Raw genomic sequence first — 24,827 nt, forward strand, 5'->3', positions numbered from 1 at the left:
AGTCATAGAAGATTTTATGTCGTCACACCGTTATTTCATTCATTTATTTCTGATCTCCCAAAGACACCAGAAGGCTCACAGCTGTTTCAGAGGCATAAATCTTTATTTGTTGTGAACAGCACAAGGAGCCGGGGTATCCATAGCCCATCACCTTAAAAGCTGCATGCCAAATGCACTCTCTCATTCCTTGGTATGCTTCAGGCAGAAAAGGTTTATTCAAAAGAAAGGTAAGAACCAAACAGTCTCCCCATGGACTATGTGTCTATACTCTGCAATGAATCATGTACAACTGATAATGTACATTTGAACACCAAATTACATCCAAAGAGCATTTGACAACAGAATCATACATATATGGGGAATATTTTTAACTCATCACTGACACAGACTGGACCATGGACAAAATTGTGAGACTGAACCATAACGATCCTACGGCCTCTGCCATTTAGAGAAGAATCCAATTCGATGGCGAGTTGCTGAAACAAGGTCTGTCAATAGGGGATGACACTGTTCAACACACAACTGTCAGTCAATCAAGAAAAAAACATTTTTAAACATATTGTGTAGGAAAGGATTTCTTTGTACATAAAACACAACCATCCTTTATGCAATTAAGCAGTGACAAGGGAGCAGATATCCATAAACAATGATCGTTACAGTGATTTCTTAAAAAAAAAAAGAAGAAAAAAAAAGAAGCTAAAATGAAGCCTTCGATAGGATCTCCACCTTCTATTCACTCTCCATTACCTCTCATATCAGCCATCCTCCTCACTCATCCAGTGACTCCGTCAGAGGAGATGGTCTACCAATGCTGAGGTAATAGTCCTCCTCATCCATGTTCCCTACATTGGTGCTCACCCTGGCGCCTTGTTTTGCCTCGCCCAACCCTATTTAACCTTGCTGTCAGCTGCTCCCACCCACACTTCATAGTAGTAAATGTACACCAATCATTCACCTATCACTCAGTCACACACACACACACACACACACACACACACACACACAACCCTCCAACAGCCCTGCACACATGCTCTCAGTGGCTCGGTAAACCATTCTTCCCTCCCCGTTTGTTCTATAGCTCCCCAGACTCGCGCTCCTCTGAACTAGAACGCCTCTCTCTCTCCAGGGATGGTGAGTGCTCTCTGCCTCTGGGCACGTCCGGTGAGGCTGTCCACTCCTCGTCCATCATCATCATCATCCTCTCGGACTCCCTTGGAGGCAGCTCACCCGAGCCCCTGCTCTCTTGCATCTGCTCCTGGCTTGGAGAGAAGCCCCTCTCTCTTGGCTGAGGAGAACGCTCTCTGGAGGACCTGATGATACAATAGGAAGGGGGAAAGAGAGAACACACTGAAACACCCGTGCTCTCACTACAGGGCAGACAGAAGAGGTACAGATGCTATGACGGGTCACTTGTAAACAAGGGGGAATCCCGTCAACCTTTGCTGGACTAACTTCTTAGCATATCAGCCTCAACAAAACAGGCTTTCAAAAAGAATTCTAACAGAGAGGTTAGGGCTGGGCAGTATGACGGTATATACCGTGCAACGGTAGAAATGTGTCTACCGGGAGATATTTGGCTATACCGTTTCAACCGCGGTATGCTCTTATTTTGAAATCCAATCGATTTATTTTTAGATAATGACCTCTAAACTACAGTTACTCGCCAAAACGATAGAAGACATTCCTCCAAAATACCTCTTTAACGATTTTGTGGTAGTTTCGTGATTTCCGTTTAGAAAAAAATGTTCTTCAGGCAAATAGAACTTTCAAGTGTTGCGTAGCAACCCATTACTTGCTGACTTCAAGTTACGTTAAATGACCGGACTACTTGCGGAATGATATGATATGAAATACGTGAATTAAAGCACAAAACGCGTTGCCAATGATGGTCATTACTTTTTCGCAGCAGTGAATATAAAGAAATTACAGACCTGCAAAACGTTGGGGTGGCCCATTCAAATCAACTGAACTTTTTTGAACATTCTGAAGAGCCGTATAATACGATACCTAGTACAATTTTTAAAGTGTCTAGTGAAGCAATTTATTTGCAGATTCTGTTCCATTTTTCTCAATGATGGTCAAATATTAGTAGTTAAAGATGCACTATTTCGATAGTTTAGATTTATTTTCAGTATTTCATAGTGAGGGAGCTGTGGGAGCAAAAGAACAGTGAGCATCTAGCAGCGATTATCATAGATACATGTACGGTATGTATATATGTCTATGGCGATTATAACCGTCGAGATTTTAAGTAACATGTAAACTTGTTTTGGTACTCCACCTAGATCATAAACCCTTGAATACAAAAACGACTCAGTGAAATCGGTTGAGAAATGTAAACGCTAAAGTGCTTTTTATGCAAAAAAACGCAGCTCCATCGTTTACGTTCGCACGTCGCAGCAACAGTCTGAAGCGGTCAATGGGGCGTGTAATTGCCAACTTCTTAATTTTCTTATTTTAATATGTGGCCATATAAGAAAATGTTTTTCTCATCATTATTGCGTTAACATATGAACAAACATTGAAAAGAAAGTTAACACTTGATTTATCTTCTGAAAGTACATTATGTAAAGAACCACTGAAAGCCACATAAGCACTGGACTAAATGCCACTAGGCTACATGCACTTTGTTTTAATCTTACTATTTAAAGATTCAATGGAAACGTTCAGTACAAAGTAGGCATATACTGGCCACTATTGCTTAGGCCAATAGCCTATTGAGGCAGTATTGTTTCTGCACCTTAGTGTTCTTAAGGGTCAATAAATAAATGATCATACTGTATAGCCTATGTGTCCTCTTTTTCATAAACTCAAATCTGGTCACCCTACGTATAATAAACCGTGATATATACCGTAACCGTGATATAAAATTACAAATACCGTGATAGAAGATTTTGGCAATATCGCCCACCCCTAAGAGAGGTCATTAATAACCATTGACATTTTTAAGGAAAACAGGCTTCTTAAACTCAAAATGAAAAACCATTTTAGGTCCTGACATCAAACAAAAACTACTACCATGACCGCAAAGACTTGGCTTCACAATAGTTAGGTTGGCTAGGTTCTGTTCATCATGAATATCAATTCAATATCCTACGATAAATATCTCCAACTTGTCCTTGGCTAAGTAAGCTCAAAAGACAAAAAGGACGTTTTATAATCTTTAATCTATGTGATGGATAACAAAATAGCCCAGGCTCACTGAAATAATTTCAGTGGGAGGTTGATTTGGTTAAGTTTAGGCAAAAAATCTTTTTTGTCTAATAATTGTTCTTGGATTGTGGTCAGTAATGTCTAAATGTCATACACCTTCCAACCATGTAGGAAAAGGCTGCATGTGCACTTACAATTTCTTATTTCAATGATCTGGACAATTACGAGTCACTTATTATTTGATTGTGTGTATACAAAACTGATTTTTACAGTGCAGAGAAATTAGGGTCTATGACTTAAACAAGTTTTTTGTGTGAGCTTTATAGAAAATATGCTTGACCCTTAAGACATAATAAAGAGGCAGTGTTAACAGCATATGCTGAGAGGCACGAGTGTTCAGTACCTCTTCTTCTTGCCCTTGGAATGAGGGTGGGAATGCGAGCGTGAGCGCTGCCTGTCCTTGTTCCTGTGCCTGTGCCTCCGGTCTCTGTCTCTGTCTCGATCCCTCTCTCCTCCTCCTCCTCTTCCTCCCCCTTCCCCCCCGCCGCCGCCGCCTCCTCCTCCTCCTCCTCCTCCTCCTCCTCCTCCTCCGCCTTCCTCACGCGACCGAGAGGACTGGTGACGTCTTGAATGACGGGAAGAACTGCTTCCATCCCTAAACATGAAAAGAAGGTGGCGTTAATTAGCAACAGTAATATCAGAATTCCCTTTTGCATTTACAGTTTATGCATACCAGTCTACACACCTTTGGAACTGATTTCCATGTCATGCCACCTAGGGACTGTTTCGTGGTTTTGTTTTAGACGGGAGGGCCAAGCTGAATGTTTGTTCGCCCCTTGATGACTTGTTTTTTACATTTGTACAGCTCTGGGCCCATTCTATAACACCCATCACCTAGAAACCACACTACCAAGATGCAGTGGCAGTCCCATGGAGCTAGGCATATATTACAATATACCATTGGGGATGACCAAGGGGAAATCTGGTCTACACACGCACGAGTAAACTACAGTGTTTCTGATTGAAAAACACAAACCAGTAGTACTGGGTGTTGAACCTGGCCCCAGAAGACTACACGCAATGGAAACATAAACACAATGTTTACCTGTATCGGTCCCCACTTCTGGATCTTGTTCTGAGGAAGAAAAAAACAAAACAGTTATGGGAGGGCGGAGGATGATGGAGGCTACAGCTCTCAGGAAGAAGCTGTTCTTCAGTCTATTAGTTCGGGCTTCAATGGCTCTGTATCTCTTCCCAGATGGCAAGGGGACAAACAGACTGTGAGCTAGGTGGGTTGGGTCCTTAATGATGTTTTGTGCAGATAGCTAGTATACACCGTGTCCAGGTTTGGGAGCTCAGTTCCCACAATCCTCTGTGCGGTTTTCACCCAAACCAAGTCCTTCTGGTTTTCAATATGTTAACATGCTAATTGTTAATACGCTATTAATTTGTTGCTGATATGTTGTGTAAAACTACTATGGAGACCAGAGATGAACCACTCAGCCAATCCATGTGTATACCAATTTTAAGGAAATCTACTAACCTATTTCTATCACAAAAGAGACTTTTAAGTGGGGGAACAGATAAATAACGCTAGATTTAAATGTAAAGAATGTTCTGCTGTGATTAGGGATGCACGATAATATCGGCACGACATCGGTATCTGCAGATAAAAGCTTCAAAACTTAATTATCGGCATCTGCAGATATGAACATTTCTGCCGATGTACCTGGCCGATAAGGTGACGTTCAAATTATGCGCACGCAAAGCAAATGTTTTGGTTACTATGAGCGCCAACAACGTAATTCGTAAACGAAATTTTTCAGGAGATTGAAGAGGAGACTACAGCTTGGCCGTAACGTAGGTTGCATGCATAGATGCAGACCACCTGCGTGCAACGCTTTGCAACATTACCTGTCGCGCGCTAATAGAATTTAATAAGTTGCTAGTTAGCTAGAAAACATTAGCTAGTTAGCTAGAAAACATTAGCTAGTTAGCTTGCATGCTACGTGACACCAGCGAAGTTGATGATCTCATTTGACGGGATGTGAAACGTTATGTCACGAGCCCACGCTCATGTACATGGCTTACTTTTGCATATATGGAATTTATATAGCTAACTTGGCAATAACGTTACATAGATTAGTCTAGAAATCCTAGAAGGGATGTAATTAAACTGTAAGTCAGTTAACCAACGTTAGCTTGCCAAGTTAGCCAAGTTGCATTTCCCGAGTGTAGTTGTTCAAGTTCAAGGAGGTACTGTTCAAGTATTCTGCCATATTTTAAATCATTTCAATAGTTTTCATGAGTGAATGTCTATTTCTAAAATGATACAAATCAAGTTTTTAATGTTCCGTATCTACAGCAATACCCTATCATAATAACAGATTAATTCTAGTACAGGAGAGACTTTTCAATAATTAAAAAGCAAAGGTGTATATATCGGTATCGGCATCGGCAATCGGCCAAAATGAGCTTGTAAATATCGGCATATCGGATATCGGCTAAAATTCAATATCGTGCATCCCTAGCTGTGATATTATATAACATCTCTTCCAATACCTATATTTTACAACCTTAGCTGTAGTGCAGTGTTTCTCAAACTTTTTCAGACCAAGGACCACTTAGCCAATAAAAAAAAACCTCGCGGACCATCTAACTAAATAGTATATCCCCGGAACAACAGGCCTCCTACCCAGACCTGGCACCAGACAATTGTTAGCGGCACGTGATTTTCGCGGGTGGGCACTCCTTTTTTTATCGGTAGGCTAGTTATAGATATGACAATGCGCTAGGCAAAGCATCTGAAACCCTGCTCCATGCGTGACTTGGTTAAGTTACAAACTATAGTTCGCTCACAGCCTCATACTCCCATCACACACTCAGACACGCCAATGTATCACTAAACACCAATAAACACAACGATGCGCATACCGACCACGCGACCGCACTAATTCACTACCAACCGTAGGCTAGCCGACTGGCATTAATATAGCCATCCTAGTCAACTTTTCATAATTATGAGTCGTCATTATCCAACGTCACACAACACAGAATAAAGTTATCATCTTGCTGTCTCCGCAGCGGGATAAAACAAAATGCTGTTTGAATGCAGCTCTGCGGCGGGAGTGACCCTTCTCCTTTAATTTTCTTTTCATTGTCCCTGTCTTAAGCCACCGATCCATGACCATCTTAATAGATTAGGCTACTCTTTAATAGATTAGGCTTCTACTGACTGTGTTCTCTTCGTTCTGAGTTGTATGTTAGAAATGTCGCAATAATTTACTTGTGGCCGTCGCGGACCACTACGGGGCACTTGCGGACCACCAGTGGTCCGCGGACCACACTTTGAGAACGACTGCTGTAGTGTCTACAAAACATGAGTTATCATCCACTATACACTTTGATTTATTAGAAACATTTACAATATTTACATTTAACTAGAGCGAAACTAATTTGTCACGTTCAGAGAGAACTGGAGCTCTACAAAAATGTTCACTCATGACACCAGTTAAACAGCAATTGGAATACAGATATACCACTTTCTGAACAATAACTCAAATAACGAGGTATTGTTTCCAGACTCACCTCCGCTTGTCTCTTTCTCGCTCAAGCTCTCTCTCCCGCTCGCTTGCTCGCTCTCTTTCTTTCTCCCTTTCCTTCTCTCGTTCTTTCTCCCGCTCTCGTTCCCACTCCCTCTCTCGTTGCTCCTCTTTGTCTCGCTCCTCCCGTCTTCTCATCCTCATTTGTTCCTGCTTCTCTGCAACAGTTTTCTTTGGAAAGGAAAAATTAAACAGCAGTTAGAACCGAGACAAAGCCAGTATTTTTGAATGCACAGAAACAGCACTCACAATCACAAGCTAAATGAATAACCTACGTCTATTAAGCACATCTCTGGTTTCCATAGACCCTCAAAACCTTGTGTCAAGATCTGACTAAGTACATCATAAACCTGCTGGTTTACACAGATCTTCTTACCCTGAGCTTATCAAGCTTCTCACGAATTTCAATAAATCCAAGATGCAGCTTTCCACCAAAGTGGTCAGCCAGTCGCCGGTCATTGTCATGGAGACCGAGGTAGGCACTGCACACCTCACAAACTCTCAGTTTCTGCTGCTGGAAGCTCGAGGCTGGCATGGAGTTCCGGTAAATATCCTGTGTCACACAAACACAAATCAATCAATTTGTCTCGCTTAGATGCTGGGTCTTAAAGCAAATCTTAATAGATACAGAGAAGTTTCGCAATTAGTAGGAACAGAGGCATCTTCAGTGCGCTAAATCAAAACAGTGTCACAAGGGCATGGGCTAGGTTGAATATTTTTGTCCTACAGACAATTTGTTCTAAAATGGACTTGTGGAAAGCATTATGAAATTTGTTCAACCTCTCATCACTGTGGCAAAAAAAGTCAGCTGTGTTACCTCAGCCTCCTTCTTCATGGCTTTGGTCTTTTCCACCTTCTCCAACACCTGCTGTGCCTCATCCACATTCCCTTCCCCGCCCAGCTGCTCCGCTCGCGCCAGCAGCTTCCCAATCTCCTCATTCAGCTCATGCACGCGTTCTGCCTGAGAAACAGAAAGGATGAAATCAACACATTGTGCAAAGTTACAGTGTTTTCATACATTTCTCTCTGAGTGCAGGCTGTGAAAACTATTGGCAATTGACTTCTTTAAATATTAAGATGCCCCCCTCAAACGCCAATTTGACATTAATTGTGAAGACCAGATATCAACCTGAACCTGAGAAAAGCGAATAGGTAACAAAACAAAAAAACAAGTGGCAAACCTTTGCAGCAACTTCAGCACTGATCTCCTCTTGCGTCTCTGCAAGACGTTTCTTGGCAAGCTCTGTCCGTCGGTCACAGTCAGCTATGAATGACTGCAGGTGTTCTGCTGCCTGTGAAAGGAAAGAGAACATTCATTTCTTTATTGACAGTAATAGCAGTAAAAATTCAGTAGTGGTCGGCCGATTAAAATGCCAATTTGAGATAACCAGCGTCAGCCAATGACTGCGCTCACGAGTCCGGCGAACAAAAAATGTCTGCAGACACATCTGCAGACAGCTTTGCCAGTAGGGCGTCTGTGGAACTATGTTAGCGCTCCCCTTGTGTCAATTTCACCATTCTATGGGCAGACCTCAGTGGGTGCTGTGAAACAGTGCAAAACATGCCAATGCTGGATGAAACATTACCTGAGAAAACGGTCAGACTTGAAGCAGCAATACGAAGTTCTGTTCCGAAACTAGTAAGCTAACTACCTAAAAGGCATGCAACAACCTTGCAAACACCACCAACAGCCCAGATGACATTAACTGGTGTCTTTTGGCAGTATAGCTGGCAATGGCATGCGTTTGAAAGCTTTTCTTCCATTTTTGAAGGGTGTTCCAAGCTTACAAAACCATTAGGTGGGCCTCCCCAGCCCCCACTCCTACTCCCCACAAGACGGGGTCCTAAAACATCCATCTGATTTGTAATTTGGGATGGTTGTGGGATGGTGAGCAAGTGCAAAGGCCAATTTAGAGGGTCTGATGACAGCGCAGCACCTGTGGGTTTTCGTAGTCTAGACAAACTGGCTCAGAACATAATGCGTCATTTCTATGGCAACTAAGGTACCTAGCGAACTAACATTAGTTAACTAGTTTATGTCTTATTGGCCACAGAAGACAGACAGAAGAATCTTGAAATGCACATCTCCTCTCAAAGTCAAAAAGGATCACAAAGTTACATCATCAACATATAAATGATATCTCCCCAACTGTTTAGTCAACATTTCGTCAAATATGAACTTTACAGCTGGCATTGCTAACTAACGAGAATGCAAAAAGGATTAAATAGCCAGATGGCTATATCAATGTCAACAAAGCAAAATATCCATCGATTCTCTTCTCATCCAATCAGTTAGCGATAAAAACTTTCAAGGTCTGCGCCCTTTCAAAATGTCAGATGTATTGAAAAGGTCTGCAACACCCTAACAAACACAAATTCTGTTGCTTTTAGATAATTTTTGGTTGAGCAACACTGGACTATAAATTGGCCTTATCTATGTAGCCGTTTATTGTACATAAACCTGTGGCCTGCCGCTGTTAAGCACGTAACATACAATTTTGTACTACTTATGCAAACAGAGACAGTGCCGGACACAACAGTGTTAAATAAATATTAATTTAAGTTGTTATTATTATTAAATTGTTGTATTTTATCAGATGCACAAAAAAAAACCATATCATCAACATTCTATTTTGGCCATCGGTCACCCTGCTCCCTAAATATCGGCATTGGCCATTGGAAAACCCATATCAGTAAACCACTAAAATTCAGCATGAGGCATTGAAACTATGACAACCGGTATAAGCTGAGAAATTACATTTCCAAAGCAATATGACAGCATAGCTAAAAGTATGCACAACTTACATCCAGCTCAAAAAAATACTCCTTCTGTTTCGAGGCAATCTCATAGTCTGCCCTGAGGGCCAAGTCATGGACCTTCTCACACTCTCCCAGGTCCATTCTCTGCAATACACAAAGCAATTATCAGATTATTGCTCTCAGCACTTGACATTTATATCATTGACTTCATGGGATGGCTGAAGTTGTCTTGGGGATTCGGAGAGTAAAACTCACAGTGCCCGAAAGTATGTCATGGGGGCATGAATTTAGCAGGTGACTCTTGCAGACCCTCTCATCAGTAAACTTGATCCTTTGGCGCATGCTGTCCCCTGTTAAAAAGAGCATTGTGACCAATTATTCAATAGGCATGTTTTAGAACCTAAACAGTAACAAACCTTCTTAGATAAACTATAGTTAGTGCACTTTAAGTATGTGTCACTGCGCAAACAGTTGGGACACATGTGACGACTGTTTTGTGTTAACGGGTTAGTAGACGAGACATCTGCACTTCTTTTGCTCTGTTCAAATCAATGAAGAAAGCATCTACTCGTTCGAATGTGAAATTATAAATACTACAAGCCCATAAAGCTACATCATCAGTTGGCTACATAAACAAGTTACAAGACAAGGACACGTTTAACAATGGTAGCTATTACAGAATTAAATTCACTAAGATCACGCAGTCTAACTCGGTGAACTCTTGCTAGCCATTAACATTAGCCAAGTTTGCTTGCTTGCTTGCTTGGACTGCTAACTTAACGTTAGCTATCTTATCACCCTAAGTATCGTAACCTTAGCTAGCCAGGCACGTTCGCTTGAGAGCTAGATGCTAATGTTAGCTAATGCGCTACATCATGTGCCTGTTGTATTAGCTGGTCCACTCGATGCTACATCTGTGAAAAGCAAAAGGTAAATGGCTGTACTCACCATCCCTTCCAGTACCCATGAGTTGGTCCAGCATTGCCCTCATCTGCGCTTGAGCCGACATCTTCTCTGCTCCTGTCGGTGTCCCCTCACTGACAGACCACGCGCCGAATGTTGTGTCCACAGACTGATTAACGCCACAAAGCTAGCTAGCTAGCTAAGGCCTTGAGTAACGTCAGGTATGCTATCGATAGCTAGCTAGCTATCGAAAGTTTGAAATCACAAGGTAGCTAATGTTATACTTCAGAGACAAACAAGCAATCCACGACGAACATGACTTCAAAAACTATGATGGAGACACCCTTATCGATAACAGTTTGTCCAATGCTCCCCTTTCATCTCTATAGCCCGTCTTCTTTTGAATTATGGTGGCTACTGTTATGTGCTAGGCGGTTAACAAGCGCCGTGCTGGTTTCGTTTGAGTTTTGCCTCAACGTTAGTTGCGCTAGCCAGAGAGCTGTCTCAAGACTTGGGAGGAACACTTGTTTCTGGGTGCAATTAAATATTAAATACAGACTGAAATTCGATCAGTCATTCTGCACACATGGTGAAATAAATTAATTTTCAATAGTTAGGCGTTATCCCTTTCAGGTAGCTTAGTCGAGGCTTGCCGTCAGCCTCTCGGACAACCCGTTCCCTCCACCGAACGTTTTGAGGAAGCGCTGAAACCAGTGACTTCAATATGCAGTGACGTCACTACCCAACACAGTTCCACAGTTGTAAACTGAGGCCTACAGTGGTTCACGATGTGGTCAACATCAGCACACGAAGTAAGAAATGTCATAAAACGACTTAATGTATCAAGTATAAAACTCGTTGGCATATATTATTTGATACATATACAACCAAATTAAAAATGTATATTTGATGAATAAAGTATCCATCTATCTATCTATATTTCTTCTAATGTGACTCCACAACAAGCAAAGAAATAGCCCAACGAGGACCACAGCTAGAATTCCAGCAGCATGGAAAAGTGTGGGCCATGTCAGGAACACAGTAGGTACTACCCCCAAAATGATGGTAAATCAAGGGACCTTCTCCTCAATAAATGGTCAGTGTGCTTTTTACAGTTACTGATACATTCAAATGGGAATAAAGCCCTTCTACAGAGCCAGATAGGTCAGGAGGTCTATGTTGTAGTACTCGACTCCAGGACTCGGACTTGAGTCCTGGTTTTCAGGACTCGTAAATTTTGACTTGAGCACTGATGACTTGGACTTGGACTAAGACTCAAGCATTGACTGCATTCGGCGTAGGAAGTTAGAGACGAGGACTCGGATGCACATGCTTGCGAGTGCATTTGTTTGGTTATTGTGTTACACACAGTAAATAAACCTCTCTTTTTTTAAATGGTTTGTATTTGTATTTCAGCTCTTTGATTGTGCCAGAGTGGAGCACTGGAGCCCATCTTGGAACTCGACTCCAGACTCAACCTTGATGACAGACTTGGACTCAGATAAAGGGGACTCGACTCTGACTCTTCTTTGGTGACATGGACTTGGACCCGAACATCGGGGACCTGAGACTCAGACTCGAGGCTTAGTTACTCGACTATAACACTGCAGGATGGATGGAGAGATTGTGCACAGCAGTATGAGGTGTTTGATCACATGCACACACAGACAGAGAACAAGATGCAGATATTCTAATTCTAAAGCACAGCTTTTGAGAGCCAGAAAGGACATGATAAGCACACTCCTCTCCGTTTTACAGTGGAACAAGTTAAATAGTTTAGTATGTTCCAATGAATGCTTCATAATCTTAAAAAAATAACAGCTGAAGACTCAATAACCCAATAACCTACACACCTAACAATTTTCACCATATGTGTTGAAAAATCGCTATTCTCTTCTAATTCTTTCACTGCAGTTTGACTAATCCTTTCCACTTCCTTTAATTACCTCTCAGCTATTTAGCAAACTGAAGCATGGACTTACAAGCTTGCTGTTTTCTCCCCAATCAGCTATTTGCTTTTATAATACCTCACTTGTAAGTGGCTTTGGATGAAAGCAAATACATATGTGTACATTCAAATGGTCATGGCAGGGTGTGCACCCAAACTAAATTACCTTTTACATATTGAGTATTCTTCACTGTTTGTTGTAAATGTTTTGATGCTTTCATAGTTTCATTTGTAGTTTGGGGGTTGGGCATACACAATATGTTTCCTTATTATACAATGTAAGTGTGTTAATTTCTGCCAAAGTATAGACTACGCTTGGACTCAAACTTAAGAAATGGATAAAAAATAACCAAACCTGCAACCATAATTAGGCCACTGCATTACTCACACCGTAACTTATTTTTATGTCTAACACCTTGTCTGTCTGGTTTTTACAATTTGTTATCTTAACTGCACTGTTTTGTCACACTGTTTCTTATCTTTTTTTATTATTATTATTTCTTTTAATTATATATATATATTTTTATTATTTCTTTCTTTTATTTCCGTATCTCTCTGTCATGCCCTGCCAAGGGACAACGGATGAAAACTAGCTAACCCAGCTATTTCCGGTGCATTTACATTTTTTGGGGAAATGTTTATCAATGTACACTGTCCCTTTTCAAATAAACGCATAAACAAAATTGACAGTTGAATTTTAACTGTAGTTCTTGACAGTTGCATTTTAACTGTGGTTATTTGTTTGACTGAATACGTGATCGTACACACATTTCAGTACCAATTTCTATAATGAGTCACATTTTATTGAGGGATGGGGCAGAGTGGACCTAAAGCGAGGCCCGTGCAAGTCCCAGCATGCTGAGCGCAGACGGGCTTCAGCGAGGCACGCATCGGTCGCCTGAATCGTTGAAATTTGCCTGCCACTTCGTCATTACTATCTGCAATGGCAGCAGCTTTATCCCGTGCTCTGAAATTGCCCGGTAAGTCATCAGTTAACAGAAATCTGGTTCTGTAACAGGCGGTTGAATTAAAACTGATATTTGTTCGTTAAACATCAGCTTGAGTCAGTTTTTTGTTGGTAAATCCCGTTACATTATGCTAGTACTTCAGCTAACCAGCTAGCTAGGAGGGATTTTCATTCATTTCAACCAAATTCGTAAGCGAGCTTGTTTAAATTAGTAGGTACGTGACGTACATTTTGTACATTAGTCTTTCTAAAATATTGAATATTTAGTTGTTGTTAATGTATGGTGTCCAGGATGGCATGTTGTTCTGTGTCATTATTTTGTCAGTTCATAGAATTCTATGTCAACGTTAACTTTGCCCTGTATTTTGCTGGTGACGCACCTTGCAGTTACATTGAAAGTATTATATCTAATAATATATAATAATGTAAAAACAATATCCTTTTACCTTATCACCCTCTTACCCCACATTTGACCTGTATGGGGTGTTGAAGCGTAATAGCAACAGTGTTTTGGTTGTAAAATACCAAGTAAATGCTAATAACACTACGTTGTTTGTTTGTCATAGAACACCCTGGCATCACGTCAATTTGCTATCTAACTAGATGGAATGTAGCAATTTGCTAAGTGGCATGACAATGGAATAGCTTATACATTTTACACTGAGCCTTTGCAGCATCGCTATTGGTTGCATATCGATTGGATTTTACGTTTCTATCCTCAGGTAAGAAGGGATCAGAGCTAGGAGAGTATGATCCTCTCACTCAGGCGGACAGTGAGGACGACAGTGAAGAGGATGACCTGGTGCTCAACTATCCTCGCAATGGTCTTGGCAGGAGCAACAACATGGGCACGGGGACATCAGATTCCCGCAGTAGCAGGGGAAGCAGGTTCATCCAGGAACAGGGTGTCGAGGAGGATGAGGAGGAAGAGGAGGATGAATGGAGAGAAAGACACAGGGGGAAAATAAGGCAAGAGACAGAGGATGGGGAGAGCAGACAGTACTGGAGCCAGAGGGAGATGGGCAGGGATGCAACTAGTGACGATGGAGAGGCAATGCGATCCACTGGAGGTGTAGGCATGGGCTCAGAGTGTGATCCTGAAGGGAAAAAGGCCAGAATGAAGGGGGCACTTCGCAATGCTGCCTTCTTAGTGCCACTGTGCTCAGCAATGATAGTGGTGCTGCTGTGTGCATTTCTCCTGCCCTGCCAACAGGGGGACCCCGACAGTTGGGAGAGAGAACTAGGAGGTGATGCAGGAGGTGAGTGATGATGAAATGAGAGCAGATTTTGCAAACTCATCTCATTCCCTTTTAAGGAGTTAACTGTACAACAAGTCATCATGATGATAGATTTTCAAACATGATATTTTCTAGTCAGAACCACTACTTCATCTAGCTGTAATTACTGGTATGTAAAGGCAACACCCTACTAATTGTGTGTTTTAAAAGTCTCTGACATCTTTTGCTATCCCTCACCAGGTGTCTCATCACTCCCCCTGGCTCTGTGGGATCTGGACAATGATGGTATAGAAGACATATTAATAGGAGTCACACAGTTGTCCAATGACAGCCAGGGCTCCAGCTCACAAGTTATCAGTAAAGGTAACCATACAAAAATGCTTTGAGGGATATTCTCTCCTCAAGACAAGCCTTTAACAAATACTGTGTTATACTTACTTGCTAGATTAGATTCTGCAAGAGTAATTTAATATATCAGTTTTAATAAATCATACAGTAGATCCACTTTAACAGTCTGTCAATTATACACTAAGATATCATTTTCCTGTTTTCCTTTACTCTTACCTGTTTTTGTACTCTCTTTGATATCCCCATCCATATCTTTCTTCATAATTTACCTCCACTCACTGTTTCTCTTTATTTTACATCCACCTTCCTCTTCTGTCATCCTCACTGTGCTCCTCTCTTCTTCTTCCTCTATCCTCCTCTCAGAGTACAGTGTGGTGGCTCTGTCTGCCACCAGTGGGACAATGTTGTGGAGGCGTCCACTGAGAGAGCCTGTGATGTCTGTACAGTGTGGGCTACAGACGGGACCAGCGTTGTCAGGAGCAGCAGCACACCCAGTAGATGGAGCTCACTGGGGGCCGCAGGCCCAGAGCCCCCCCCTCCAGTCTGACCCTGTGTGCCTGCTTGTAGGCTCCTCACACCTCACCGCCATCAATGGCACTTCAGGTGGTTTCATCACAAATCCGTATAATCCTTCAATCCAAAGAATGTTCTGTGGAATTGGATCTTTGAAACTTTGAAATGTTATTGCTATCTTTGATCAAAGGGACAGTTGAAAGCAATTGTAATCTGTCTGTTCAGGAAAGACGCTATGGTCTGCAACTCCAGGTGATATAGAGTCACCAGCGGTTTCCCTACCAGATGTTGATGGAGACTCAGTTCCTGACCTGCTCATCGTGACACTACCTGAAGACCATGTAGGTTTTCACTTATCTCATCCACATGCATCAGCAGGAACACGCCACAGAGATCATTTACCTAGGCTTTTGACCAACAGCAATGATGTCTCAGATTTGCAGTGGTGTTGTAGAACAAAGTCTCTTAAATAAAGATTAATATTTGTACATATTAATCAGTCAGTTGTGACACTTAATATGGCAGAGTTAAAAGATAAACTACACCAGGAGTGTTATGGGTTGTAATGTTAACTCTGTGCCCTGGAAATGATCTGTTCTTAGTCTCTCGCCTCTGCTTTTGCTGTAGTTACTGTTACAGTTACTGCTACACAACTTCTTGCATTTGTGATGCATTTAAATCCTCCCCTTAAAGTGGCGCTACAGGGTTAAAATTGTTTGTTGATTGTTGTTCTTCAATTTTAAGTCGCTTTAGATAAAAGCGTCAGGCCATTTCAGATGGGATTATTGTCTTGAAATATTACAAAAATAGGTTTTGTACCATTCAAAACTACAATATGACTGGGAAGGCTAGACTATATGCTGCACTTGGATCACAGTGAATGCAATTGATTGAATGTAGAAATATTGATTGTAGAATGTTTCTCTTCATTAATAGGTGTCTGACCTCTCTCTGGTTCTGCTGTCTGCACGGAAAGGCACCCAGATTGGTCATCCAGTGACCTTTAACCTCACAGCACAGGGCAAGCTAATTGGACCTCTTCTCCATGAGACCAGAGTGGGGGCCTATTACATTCTGTTCGGATTGGGTAAGGTTTCTTATTACATATTACAAGTATATACACAGCACAGAAGAACATGGAAAGTCACATTACTGTCACAGTAACAGCAGGGGTATGAGCAGAATTAGAGTCTTATTTTCAACCAGGTATCTGACCACCTAGTTGTAGTCACTTAGTTAATCCTGCCCTAATTTTAATGCACCCTTGTGTAAATGTAAGGGGTAGGATGACAGTGGTAAACCCAATGTTGACAGTTATGGCTTCCACTGCTTTCTGCAGTGTGTAACTGATTGATACAGTTATAAAATAGTTACAATTGGCTACAATGTCACAGTGCCCTTACAGCATCCACTTGTCAGTGTAGACAGTGTCATATGAGGTAAACAGTGTGTTGGAGAAGAACTTAAAATTGGCCTGCTTTGTCAATAATGATAACACAAACCAGAAATTCAGGCATCCTACTATGCAATAAAAAAGCTGAAGAAAACATGTCTGTATGCAGTCTACCTTGTTACAGTAAATAGTAAGTTACCTTTACTCGATGGTTCTTAAAGTATACAAAATAAATGCTTCATCGTGAGCATTATTGTGCATTATTACATTTACTTAAGGGAGTTCTATTTTGAACATTTGAGAAAATACTTGTTTTACTGCCTTTACTTCAGGTACTGTGGAGGCAGTCTCCTTGAGAGACATTTACTTGAAGGCCAGTGGTGAGAAAGCAATAGATCCTAAGTTGAGAGTGAAGGATCCTCAGTGGGAAATGCTGATGAAAACAAACTCATCCTCACTCATCCACATATCGAGGTACATCCATTGAGTGACCAGTGATGTGATCATGTTGTGTCCCTCTGTAAGCAGTGAATTTGTCCTTTACAACTTAAAATGAAATGTAAAATGAATTGAATACGCGTTCATGTATAATTGGACAAGGATATCCACTGTTCTTTTTGTACTATGACATTTAATCAATACACCTATTTGTATTGCAATTACAGTGGCACAGAGCAAGTTAGGTTCCTTCTCCCTCTTGTGGCTGGGCTCTGTAACAACCACAACAACCTTGATGCATTGTCCAGCATGAACTCTAGTCAAAGTGACTGGGTGGTGGTATGTGAGAGCAGGCTGGCTGTGCTGAAAGAGAAGGACACCCTCACAGTGTGGACACTCAACTCCTCAGCTATACACAGGTATCCATACACAACTAGTGGTGATTAGTGAACATGCTGTCCATTGTGTGATTATTAGTACCACTATTTTGCGAGTGCACAGCACATTGTTGTGAGGGGTGGGATCCTATGGTGGTAGTCTGATGGAAGTCAGCAAACATTACTTAAGGCAGCTTTGTACAAACAAGCTCAATAAATAAGTATTCTCAGCAGGATAACACTCACTGTTCACAGTACTTAACAGACGTCTTTTTTGGGTTCTTTCAGCCGTCCATCTCCAGGCCAATTCAACGGAGATGGAATTCCTGATGTTCTCATTCAGCTGTCCGCAGCTGCAGGTGTGAGAAAGGTGGGATACGTGTTGTACACAGGCATACATTTATGTCAAATAACAATCTCATGAGGATTTGTTTTGGGTGATTTTGGGGTGAGGAACTTGTTGTGCAGCAGATTACAATAATGATATCCACCCAACCAGTAGGGAGAATAGGCATCTGTTTCAGTCTCTAGATGGAACAATAGCCTTAGGTTACAATAGACCTTTAAGGCGTGCCTACCTTTAAATACCGTAAGTCTGGCTGCTTGCTCTCAAATGTAAAAATTACAACAACAAGTCACAAGTCACAAGTCACAAGTCTTTTATTGTCAGATGCACAGAATGACACAGGGTCAGACTGGGCACTGAAATTCTTAGGACAAGGCACCGCACCACAACCTACCATAGCATAACATAATATAACATAACATAACATAACATGACATACACTCTGTACAAGTACTCTGAACATAATTTACATGTAATAACATATAATAACCTTACTAAATATACAAGATAAATATACAATACACAATATACTAAAACATATAACAACCTATACATATAGTACTAAAATATATACATATAACATATAATACACATATAATAAACATATAATAAACTATGCTAACCTATTAAACCTATACTACCCTACAGACAAATGGGAGTAGCAGGTAGTGCAATAATTCTGATAAATATTACTGCTAGTGCAAACAGTAGAATTTAAATTCATAATGTATGTTTTTTTTATTCTCAGGTTCAGATAATAGATGGAGCCAATGGCCATAGTCTGTGGGAGGCTGAGTTTGTTTGCCCACGCCTTGTGCTGGAGGGGTCCTCTGTCATGACCACCTCTGGTCAATCTGTGTTCCTCTTCTGGGCTGGTGATCCTCTGAGACCACAGAGGAACATTACCAAGGTACAGTTGAGGTCAGAAATGTACATACAGCGGCTTGCAAATGTATTTAACCACTATGAAAGTCACCATTTTACAAAAATTTAAAAAAGATACTTTCACAATCAGTATACACTTATGTTGTAGTATATTTCTAAAGGCAAAATGAGCAATGTGTCTACTACAATAAAACATTAATTAATTAACAAACTAAAATATTCTGCTTGCATAAGTATTCAACTCCTAGCCTGGATACCAGACCGAACTTAGCCCCGCCCACAACATTTGAAGTCGGGAAGTTCGGTCTGGTGTCGCTCCATTAGGGAGAAATTATCTGCGAACAGAAATGGTCTGACCAATCAAATTGTCAAGGCGGGCTTTATACGATGATGGACAGATGATCAACAGTAACGTAATCAACCGCGTCACCAACACACGGGTTGAATTCGTTTTCAACAAACATGGCTGCCGCTGGAGAGCTGAAATGTATAGATTCGAGTCCATTTGGACATTGACAGTGCATTCATTTTGAAAGAGGAACAGAGAAACGCGATCAAGGCATTTGTCAATCGAAAAGATGTTTTTGCCTTCCTTCCTACGGGATCCGGTAAAAGTTTAATTTATCAGCTGGCCCTGGTCACATACTACGTTGTTCTGATTGGTTGTAGGTAACCAATTGAGCGAAGAGGCATTTTTTCTCCTGGTTCGGTTGAAACACGCCCCATAATCACAGCCCATTGGAGCGGTATCAGACTCATATTCTGACTAGAATTATGAGTATGACATCGTCAGGCTATTCAACTCCTATACTTGTTAGAGTTTGCTGCAATAACAAGTATTTTGAAGTGAGACAGTACCAGCTGTGCACATTGTTCTGCAATGTCTTTTATAGAATTGATATAGATCATCTAGGTTGATGGGATGGAGGTCCTGGAGTCCTTCTAGAATATTCACTTTACTGTTTTTGACCAACTCCAGTGTTGCTTTAGCCTTGTGCCTTGGGTAATCGCCCTACTGGTGAGTAATATCGCTCTCAGCCTTAGTTTTACAACAGACTGCAACAGGTTTTCTAGTGATATTATGTAGAATGTATTTGTATTCATTGTCCGTTCGATCCTTAAAGGTTTACCAGTTCTTGCAGATGAACAGTGTCCCCACAACATGAGGTTACCACTGCCATATTTCGCTATTGGGATGGTGTTTCTTGAGGAATTGGCAGTGTTGTGCCAAACCCACTGCTCCAAAAAAAGGCTACACACTGGAGTTGGAGTTACTTCTTTCCAGGCCCCGATAATGTTATATATTGCTCAATATACAAATAACGTATACATCAAGAAAAAAAGTGATTAACCACAACTTATCACAACAAATGATGTGCGATTAATAAGTCATTTCTTTTTATTATTTGACAGCAGTGGGGAAAATATGTGTAAGTATCTTTTGTAATTGTGAAAATGGTGATGACTTTCAGGGGGGTGAAATACTTTTGCCAGCCACTGTACACTTACACTTGCACATGTTGTGGGGTTGTTCTGCTGCAAGAGGGACTGGTGAACTTCATAAAGTTGGTGGCATCATGAAGTAGAATTATGTGGATATTCTGAAATTTCATCCTGAGGACATCAGCCAGGAGGAGATAACAAAATGGCTTATGGACAACAAAGTAAATGTTTTGGAGTGGCCATCACAAGTCTTGTCATTAATCCATAAAATGTGTGGGATAAACTCACAAGTCCTGTCCTTAATCCATAAAATGTGTGGGATCAACTTCAAAGGCAGGTCTGTGCAAGGAGGCCCTCAAACCTGATTCAGTTGCATGAGTTCTGCCTAGAGGAATGGGCCAACTTCCTGCAGAGTGTTGGGTTAAGTTTGTGGAACGCTACACCCAACGGGTTGGTTCAAGTTACACAATTGAACAGCAGTGTCACTAAATATTAACAAAGTATATGTACTGTTTTGACCCTCTGAGAATGTGAGAAAAAATCTCTACTGTTATTCTGGAATTTCACATCATCAAAATAAAGTAGCTGGCTATCCGAACTGGCAGAGGAAATATGTATTGAAATGAAATGTTCGGAATTGTTGAGTTTGAATAGATTTAGCCAAGGTGTATGTTAACTTTCAACCTCAACTGTAACTACTAAGTGAAGTTTTATCTCAATTTGAATACATTATACATAATTAATGGTAAATTAGGTAAGTAGTTGCTAATTGGATAAATGATTTGGCTGGATCTGTGTTGTTCAGCAGGTATCTACAGCTTCAACACCGACTGACCCTGTTGTTCGCAAGCTGTTTATGTTGCATCCAACCTACCCCACAATACTGTTGGAGCTGGCAAGCACCACTGACACTGTACTCTCTGCTGCAGGTAATGACTTTGTCGGCTGTGGCCGTGGACTGGTATTTTGGTATGGTATGCATTAGTATGCACAGCGCTCTCAGTCTTACCCATGTCATTTCTCTTTTCAGTGAGTTATGAAGAACAGTGGAAAGATGCTGCTTACATCACTGTTTTCTCCAGGCCTACGTCTGGTTTGGGGCCGGGGACTCGCGTGGTGAAAAGCCTGAGTCTGAAGGCCGCCATTGCGGGAGGACTGATCAGAAGGCTTGGTGAGGAGAGCAAAGCTGGGGGGCCTGTCAGACCGGGACCTTTTGAGATCAAGAAGTTCTTCAAGCAGCTGCCATTTAAACACCAGGTGAGAGTGTATTTTTGAATTAGTAGTCAGATAAAGCTTCATACATAGCATGAAATGCAAACTGAAAACAGCGATTTTATTTTTTACATTTTCTTTTTTTCTCCAGTGAGAGTGTTGCCCAGACACTATACAGGATCTGATGAAGACCAAGCCTGTGGATAGCTCTGCTCAGTGAAAGAAACTGATTCATGTTTTTAAGGTTTTTATTTTACTTGGCCAGTCAACCGAAGGCTGCCGTTAATATCCACTTCCTAAGCATGTTGTATGTACATTGACTTTCCCTGTAAACTGGATACAGGTATCTGTACAGGGACTATACAAAATAATTATCTTTTAACTGGATCAATCCTAGAGATCACGGCAACTAGAAATGCGTGTATTCCGAAAATGACGTTCTAAGCACAAGAACAGTACAGCTGTATTTGCTTCAGTTTTTAAAATCCTCATGTCATTACACTGATTGGCCGTCCTGCGCTTCGCAATCAGACATTCACATAACCTGTGGTTACCCTGCTTTCATCACGGCCTCCACTGGTTTATTAGGACTGAACTGAACCTAGTCTGGGAAATTAGTGGATCCTTAAAAAACGCTGCAAACAGTACATTACGGAGGTACTAGTTAGTCTTTTTTAAATTTGTTTTATCGGCTGTACATATATTCTGTTTGAGGCACTGGCGTAAACTAAACCAAAATAGTGGTTTCATTCTGATGAGGTGATTTTATGGAATCTCTCCGATGTATATATTTCTACTACTGTACAGTATTTATTACTTTTCAGATTTTCTCAAAAGTTTATTTATGAATTGAAAAGATTATGAAATACATGGTTTTGGTGGAGTGTTTTATGTGTATATAAGAGGAGCATCAGTAAATAGTACACAAAGGAAGTGGTTGTTTAGCATAAAAAGTGCATACTATATTGTATTAAGAGTGAATGATGGTCTGAATTTAGCAAATTTGTACAAAAAACCTGTCAACATTTTCACCATGTACAGCTATTAACGTAGTGCAAACCACGGTAGTGTTCTGTCTTGGCTGTTAACAAGCTTTACATTAAATAGACATATTATACCAATTTAAACATGTTTGCTCATTGCGTCTGTGACAAACAGTGCCCTCTGTGCAGCATTGTGTGGGTAAGTTGCATTTTAGTTTTTGTCTTTGTGTTGACCTCACACAAATTTCTCTAAAGGTTTATCATTTCATGAATGCTTATTCAAATTGCAGGCAGCAATAACAAAACCACTGACTGCAGTATGTCTGGGACTTAAAGCAGCAATAAGGAGTTCTGTTTCCAAACTAGCAAGTTAATTACCTAAAAGGCATGCAAAAAACCTTGCAAACACTACCAACAGCCCAGTTGACACGGAATAGACGCTTGCCAACACACTAACTGGTGTCTTTTGGCAGCTGGCAATGTCATGCTGTGAAAGCTTTTCTTCCATTTTTGCAGGGTATTCCAGCCCAGTACACAGAACTACATCCTGGAAAGCTAGTGGGACGGGCACAGGTGTTTATCTGCCCTTCACATGACCATATGCTATCAAAATGAATTTGAGGATGGTACCAAAACTAGTTGCCTATAAAACCATATCTCAAAGTGTCAAATTGTTGCATAGTGTTACTTTAACACACTTAGGAGGACAATCATCTAACTTTGTCAGTGGTTGACCATGACACGATCAGCAGAAGATTGACATGTTTTGCTTACTGCTGCGGGATATCAGGCTCTACACCTTTAAGATTGCTCGTCAGCTCTGTTGTAAAACAGGGAACTCTCTGCAGTGCTGTACAATTGTGTACCGACTATGAGGAAAATGGCGTCGCCAGTGTATCGCATATCAAGGTTGTGGGCTTTTAAAAATGCTGGGATTTCATCAGGTTTAACAGGGCTTAGAAGCTCAGGAACCACTTTCACGCCATGTCGAACCGCTGTGTCTACGACGACTGGTGCTATCTTACCCAAACCCAAAAAAGTAAGTTGGCGAAGCATTACCATGCTGTGCCACAAGACTGCTGTTATGACAGTTTTGAGAGCACAGTTGAGGTCGCACGGTGTCAGAAAAGAAAAGCTACTCTTACATTTCTCTGAATTGGGGTGTGACGTACTTTTACTAACGGTAAACTGAACTAACGTTTCACGTTACAAGTAAACACGGTGGTAGATCAGTTTTCGGCCAGTGCTTGTGTCGGTGACTTGATATGTAGACTACCTTACTATAAGGAAGTATATATTACACATAGCTTAAATTAAACCAACCTACATAATTATAACCATTTAGTTGACAAGTAAGTAATGGATTTTGAGATGTCACCCGATATTTTAGATTATATTAAATGTCGAATAGCGTGCTGTTCCAATTCAGCTTTTAAACAGAATGGGTGTGTTAGCAAGAGTTTTGACTGATGTCTGGAGACAATTAAAGAGGCAACTTAGTCTACACTTACACATGTGTTTTCGAGCTGTAAACTAAATATGACTTTACTGTGATGAAACACATCACACCGTGCTGGTGTTAATATCGACAAAAAAATGAAAAGCGTTTTTTTTTTTTTTAATGAGTATCTTGTTTAAAATCAGGCAAGCCCAATGCTGACGTAGATTCGACCCATTTGTAAATATCTACGGATATGGAGTCAAATATCTGCCCCTTGCACACCTTTTTAGCATTCTAAAAATGATACAATGGGTGGAGTTAAGTTCAGAGCTGGGAGTGAACTTACAATCTAAGGGCACAGCTCATGCTTTGCTTTTCAGATCTCCTTCGGCCTTATTCGCCTCACTGTGGTTGTGATACCTTTCTTATATGTTGGAACTCTAATCAGCAAGAACTTTGCTGCCCTTTTGGAGGAGCATGACATATTTGTCCCCGAAGATGATGACGACGATGACTAAACATGTATGTAAGGTTATGACTGACCAGTGTTTTTGTTTTTAACCACATCATTAACAGAAGATTTTAAAGTGGCTGACAAGACTCCTTTCTCCTTTCAGAGCCCCGTGTAATGGCAGCATCAAAATGAAAGGGACTCCACTCAATATCGAGGATCTCAATCCCAACCACTCTGATGTAGAAGTGCTCTCCGTGTATTTTCACATCTCCACTTGTGCCTAGTCTGTACTGTACTACTGACAGAAAGCAGCCCTGGTGTTGGCATAAGGATTTTACCCTTACGTCCACTTATGTGCATGCACTCTAGTCGTTTTAAATTAAATAAATGGATTGACCTTAACCTGACATGCTGTTTGCTACC

General features: G+C 41.1%; 2 protein-coding genes across 3 annotated transcripts; one reads left to right on the forward strand and one right to left on the reverse strand.

Moving 5' to 3' along the window:
- Positions 1-82: 82 nt before the first annotated feature.
- On the reverse strand, positions 83-11,135 carry zgc:158803 (LUC7 domain-containing protein). The gene is made up of 10 exons (XM_012825801.3): positions 10,464-11,135; positions 9,771-9,865; positions 9,561-9,659; positions 7,937-8,047; positions 7,573-7,716; positions 7,132-7,308; positions 6,742-6,926; positions 4,259-4,288; positions 3,557-3,808; positions 83-1,310 (listed from the first exon to the last, which is right to left on the reverse strand). The coding sequence occupies exons 1-10, from the start codon at positions 10,522-10,524 to the stop codon at positions 1,073-1,075; spliced, it is 1,392 nt and encodes a 463-aa protein (XP_012681255.2). The 5' UTR covers positions 10,525-11,135; the 3' UTR covers positions 83-1,072.
- Positions 11,136-12,861: 1,726 nt separating this feature from the next.
- fam234b (family with sequence similarity 234 member B) lies at positions 12,862-24,806 on the forward strand. Of its 2 annotated transcripts, none has more exons than XM_031572336.2 (15): positions 12,862-13,346; positions 14,056-14,592; positions 14,812-14,934; positions 15,283-15,522; positions 15,658-15,773; positions 16,369-16,519; positions 17,158-17,299; positions 17,491-17,682; positions 17,929-18,010; positions 18,735-18,896; positions 21,120-21,243; positions 21,345-21,571; positions 21,678-23,548; positions 24,399-24,472; positions 24,568-24,806. In XM_031572336.2, exons 1-13 carry the CDS (start codon positions 13,310-13,312, stop codon positions 21,678-21,680), a joined length of 2,136 nt encoding a protein of 711 aa, XP_031428196.1. In that variant the 5' UTR covers positions 12,862-13,309; the 3' UTR covers positions 21,681-23,548; positions 24,399-24,472; positions 24,568-24,806. The 2 variants fall into 2 exon arrangements, with proteins under 2 accessions (XP_031428196.1, XP_031428204.1); XM_031572344.2 differs by having other exon boundaries at positions 21,123-21,243.
- Positions 24,807-24,827: the final 21 nt, after the last annotated feature.

This window comes from Clupea harengus, chromosome 1 (assembly GCF_900700415.2).
Source record: "Clupea harengus chromosome 1, Ch_v2.0.2, whole genome shotgun sequence".
In the NCBI taxonomy this organism is placed as follows: Eukaryota; Metazoa; Chordata; class Actinopteri; order Clupeiformes; family Clupeidae; genus Clupea; species Clupea harengus.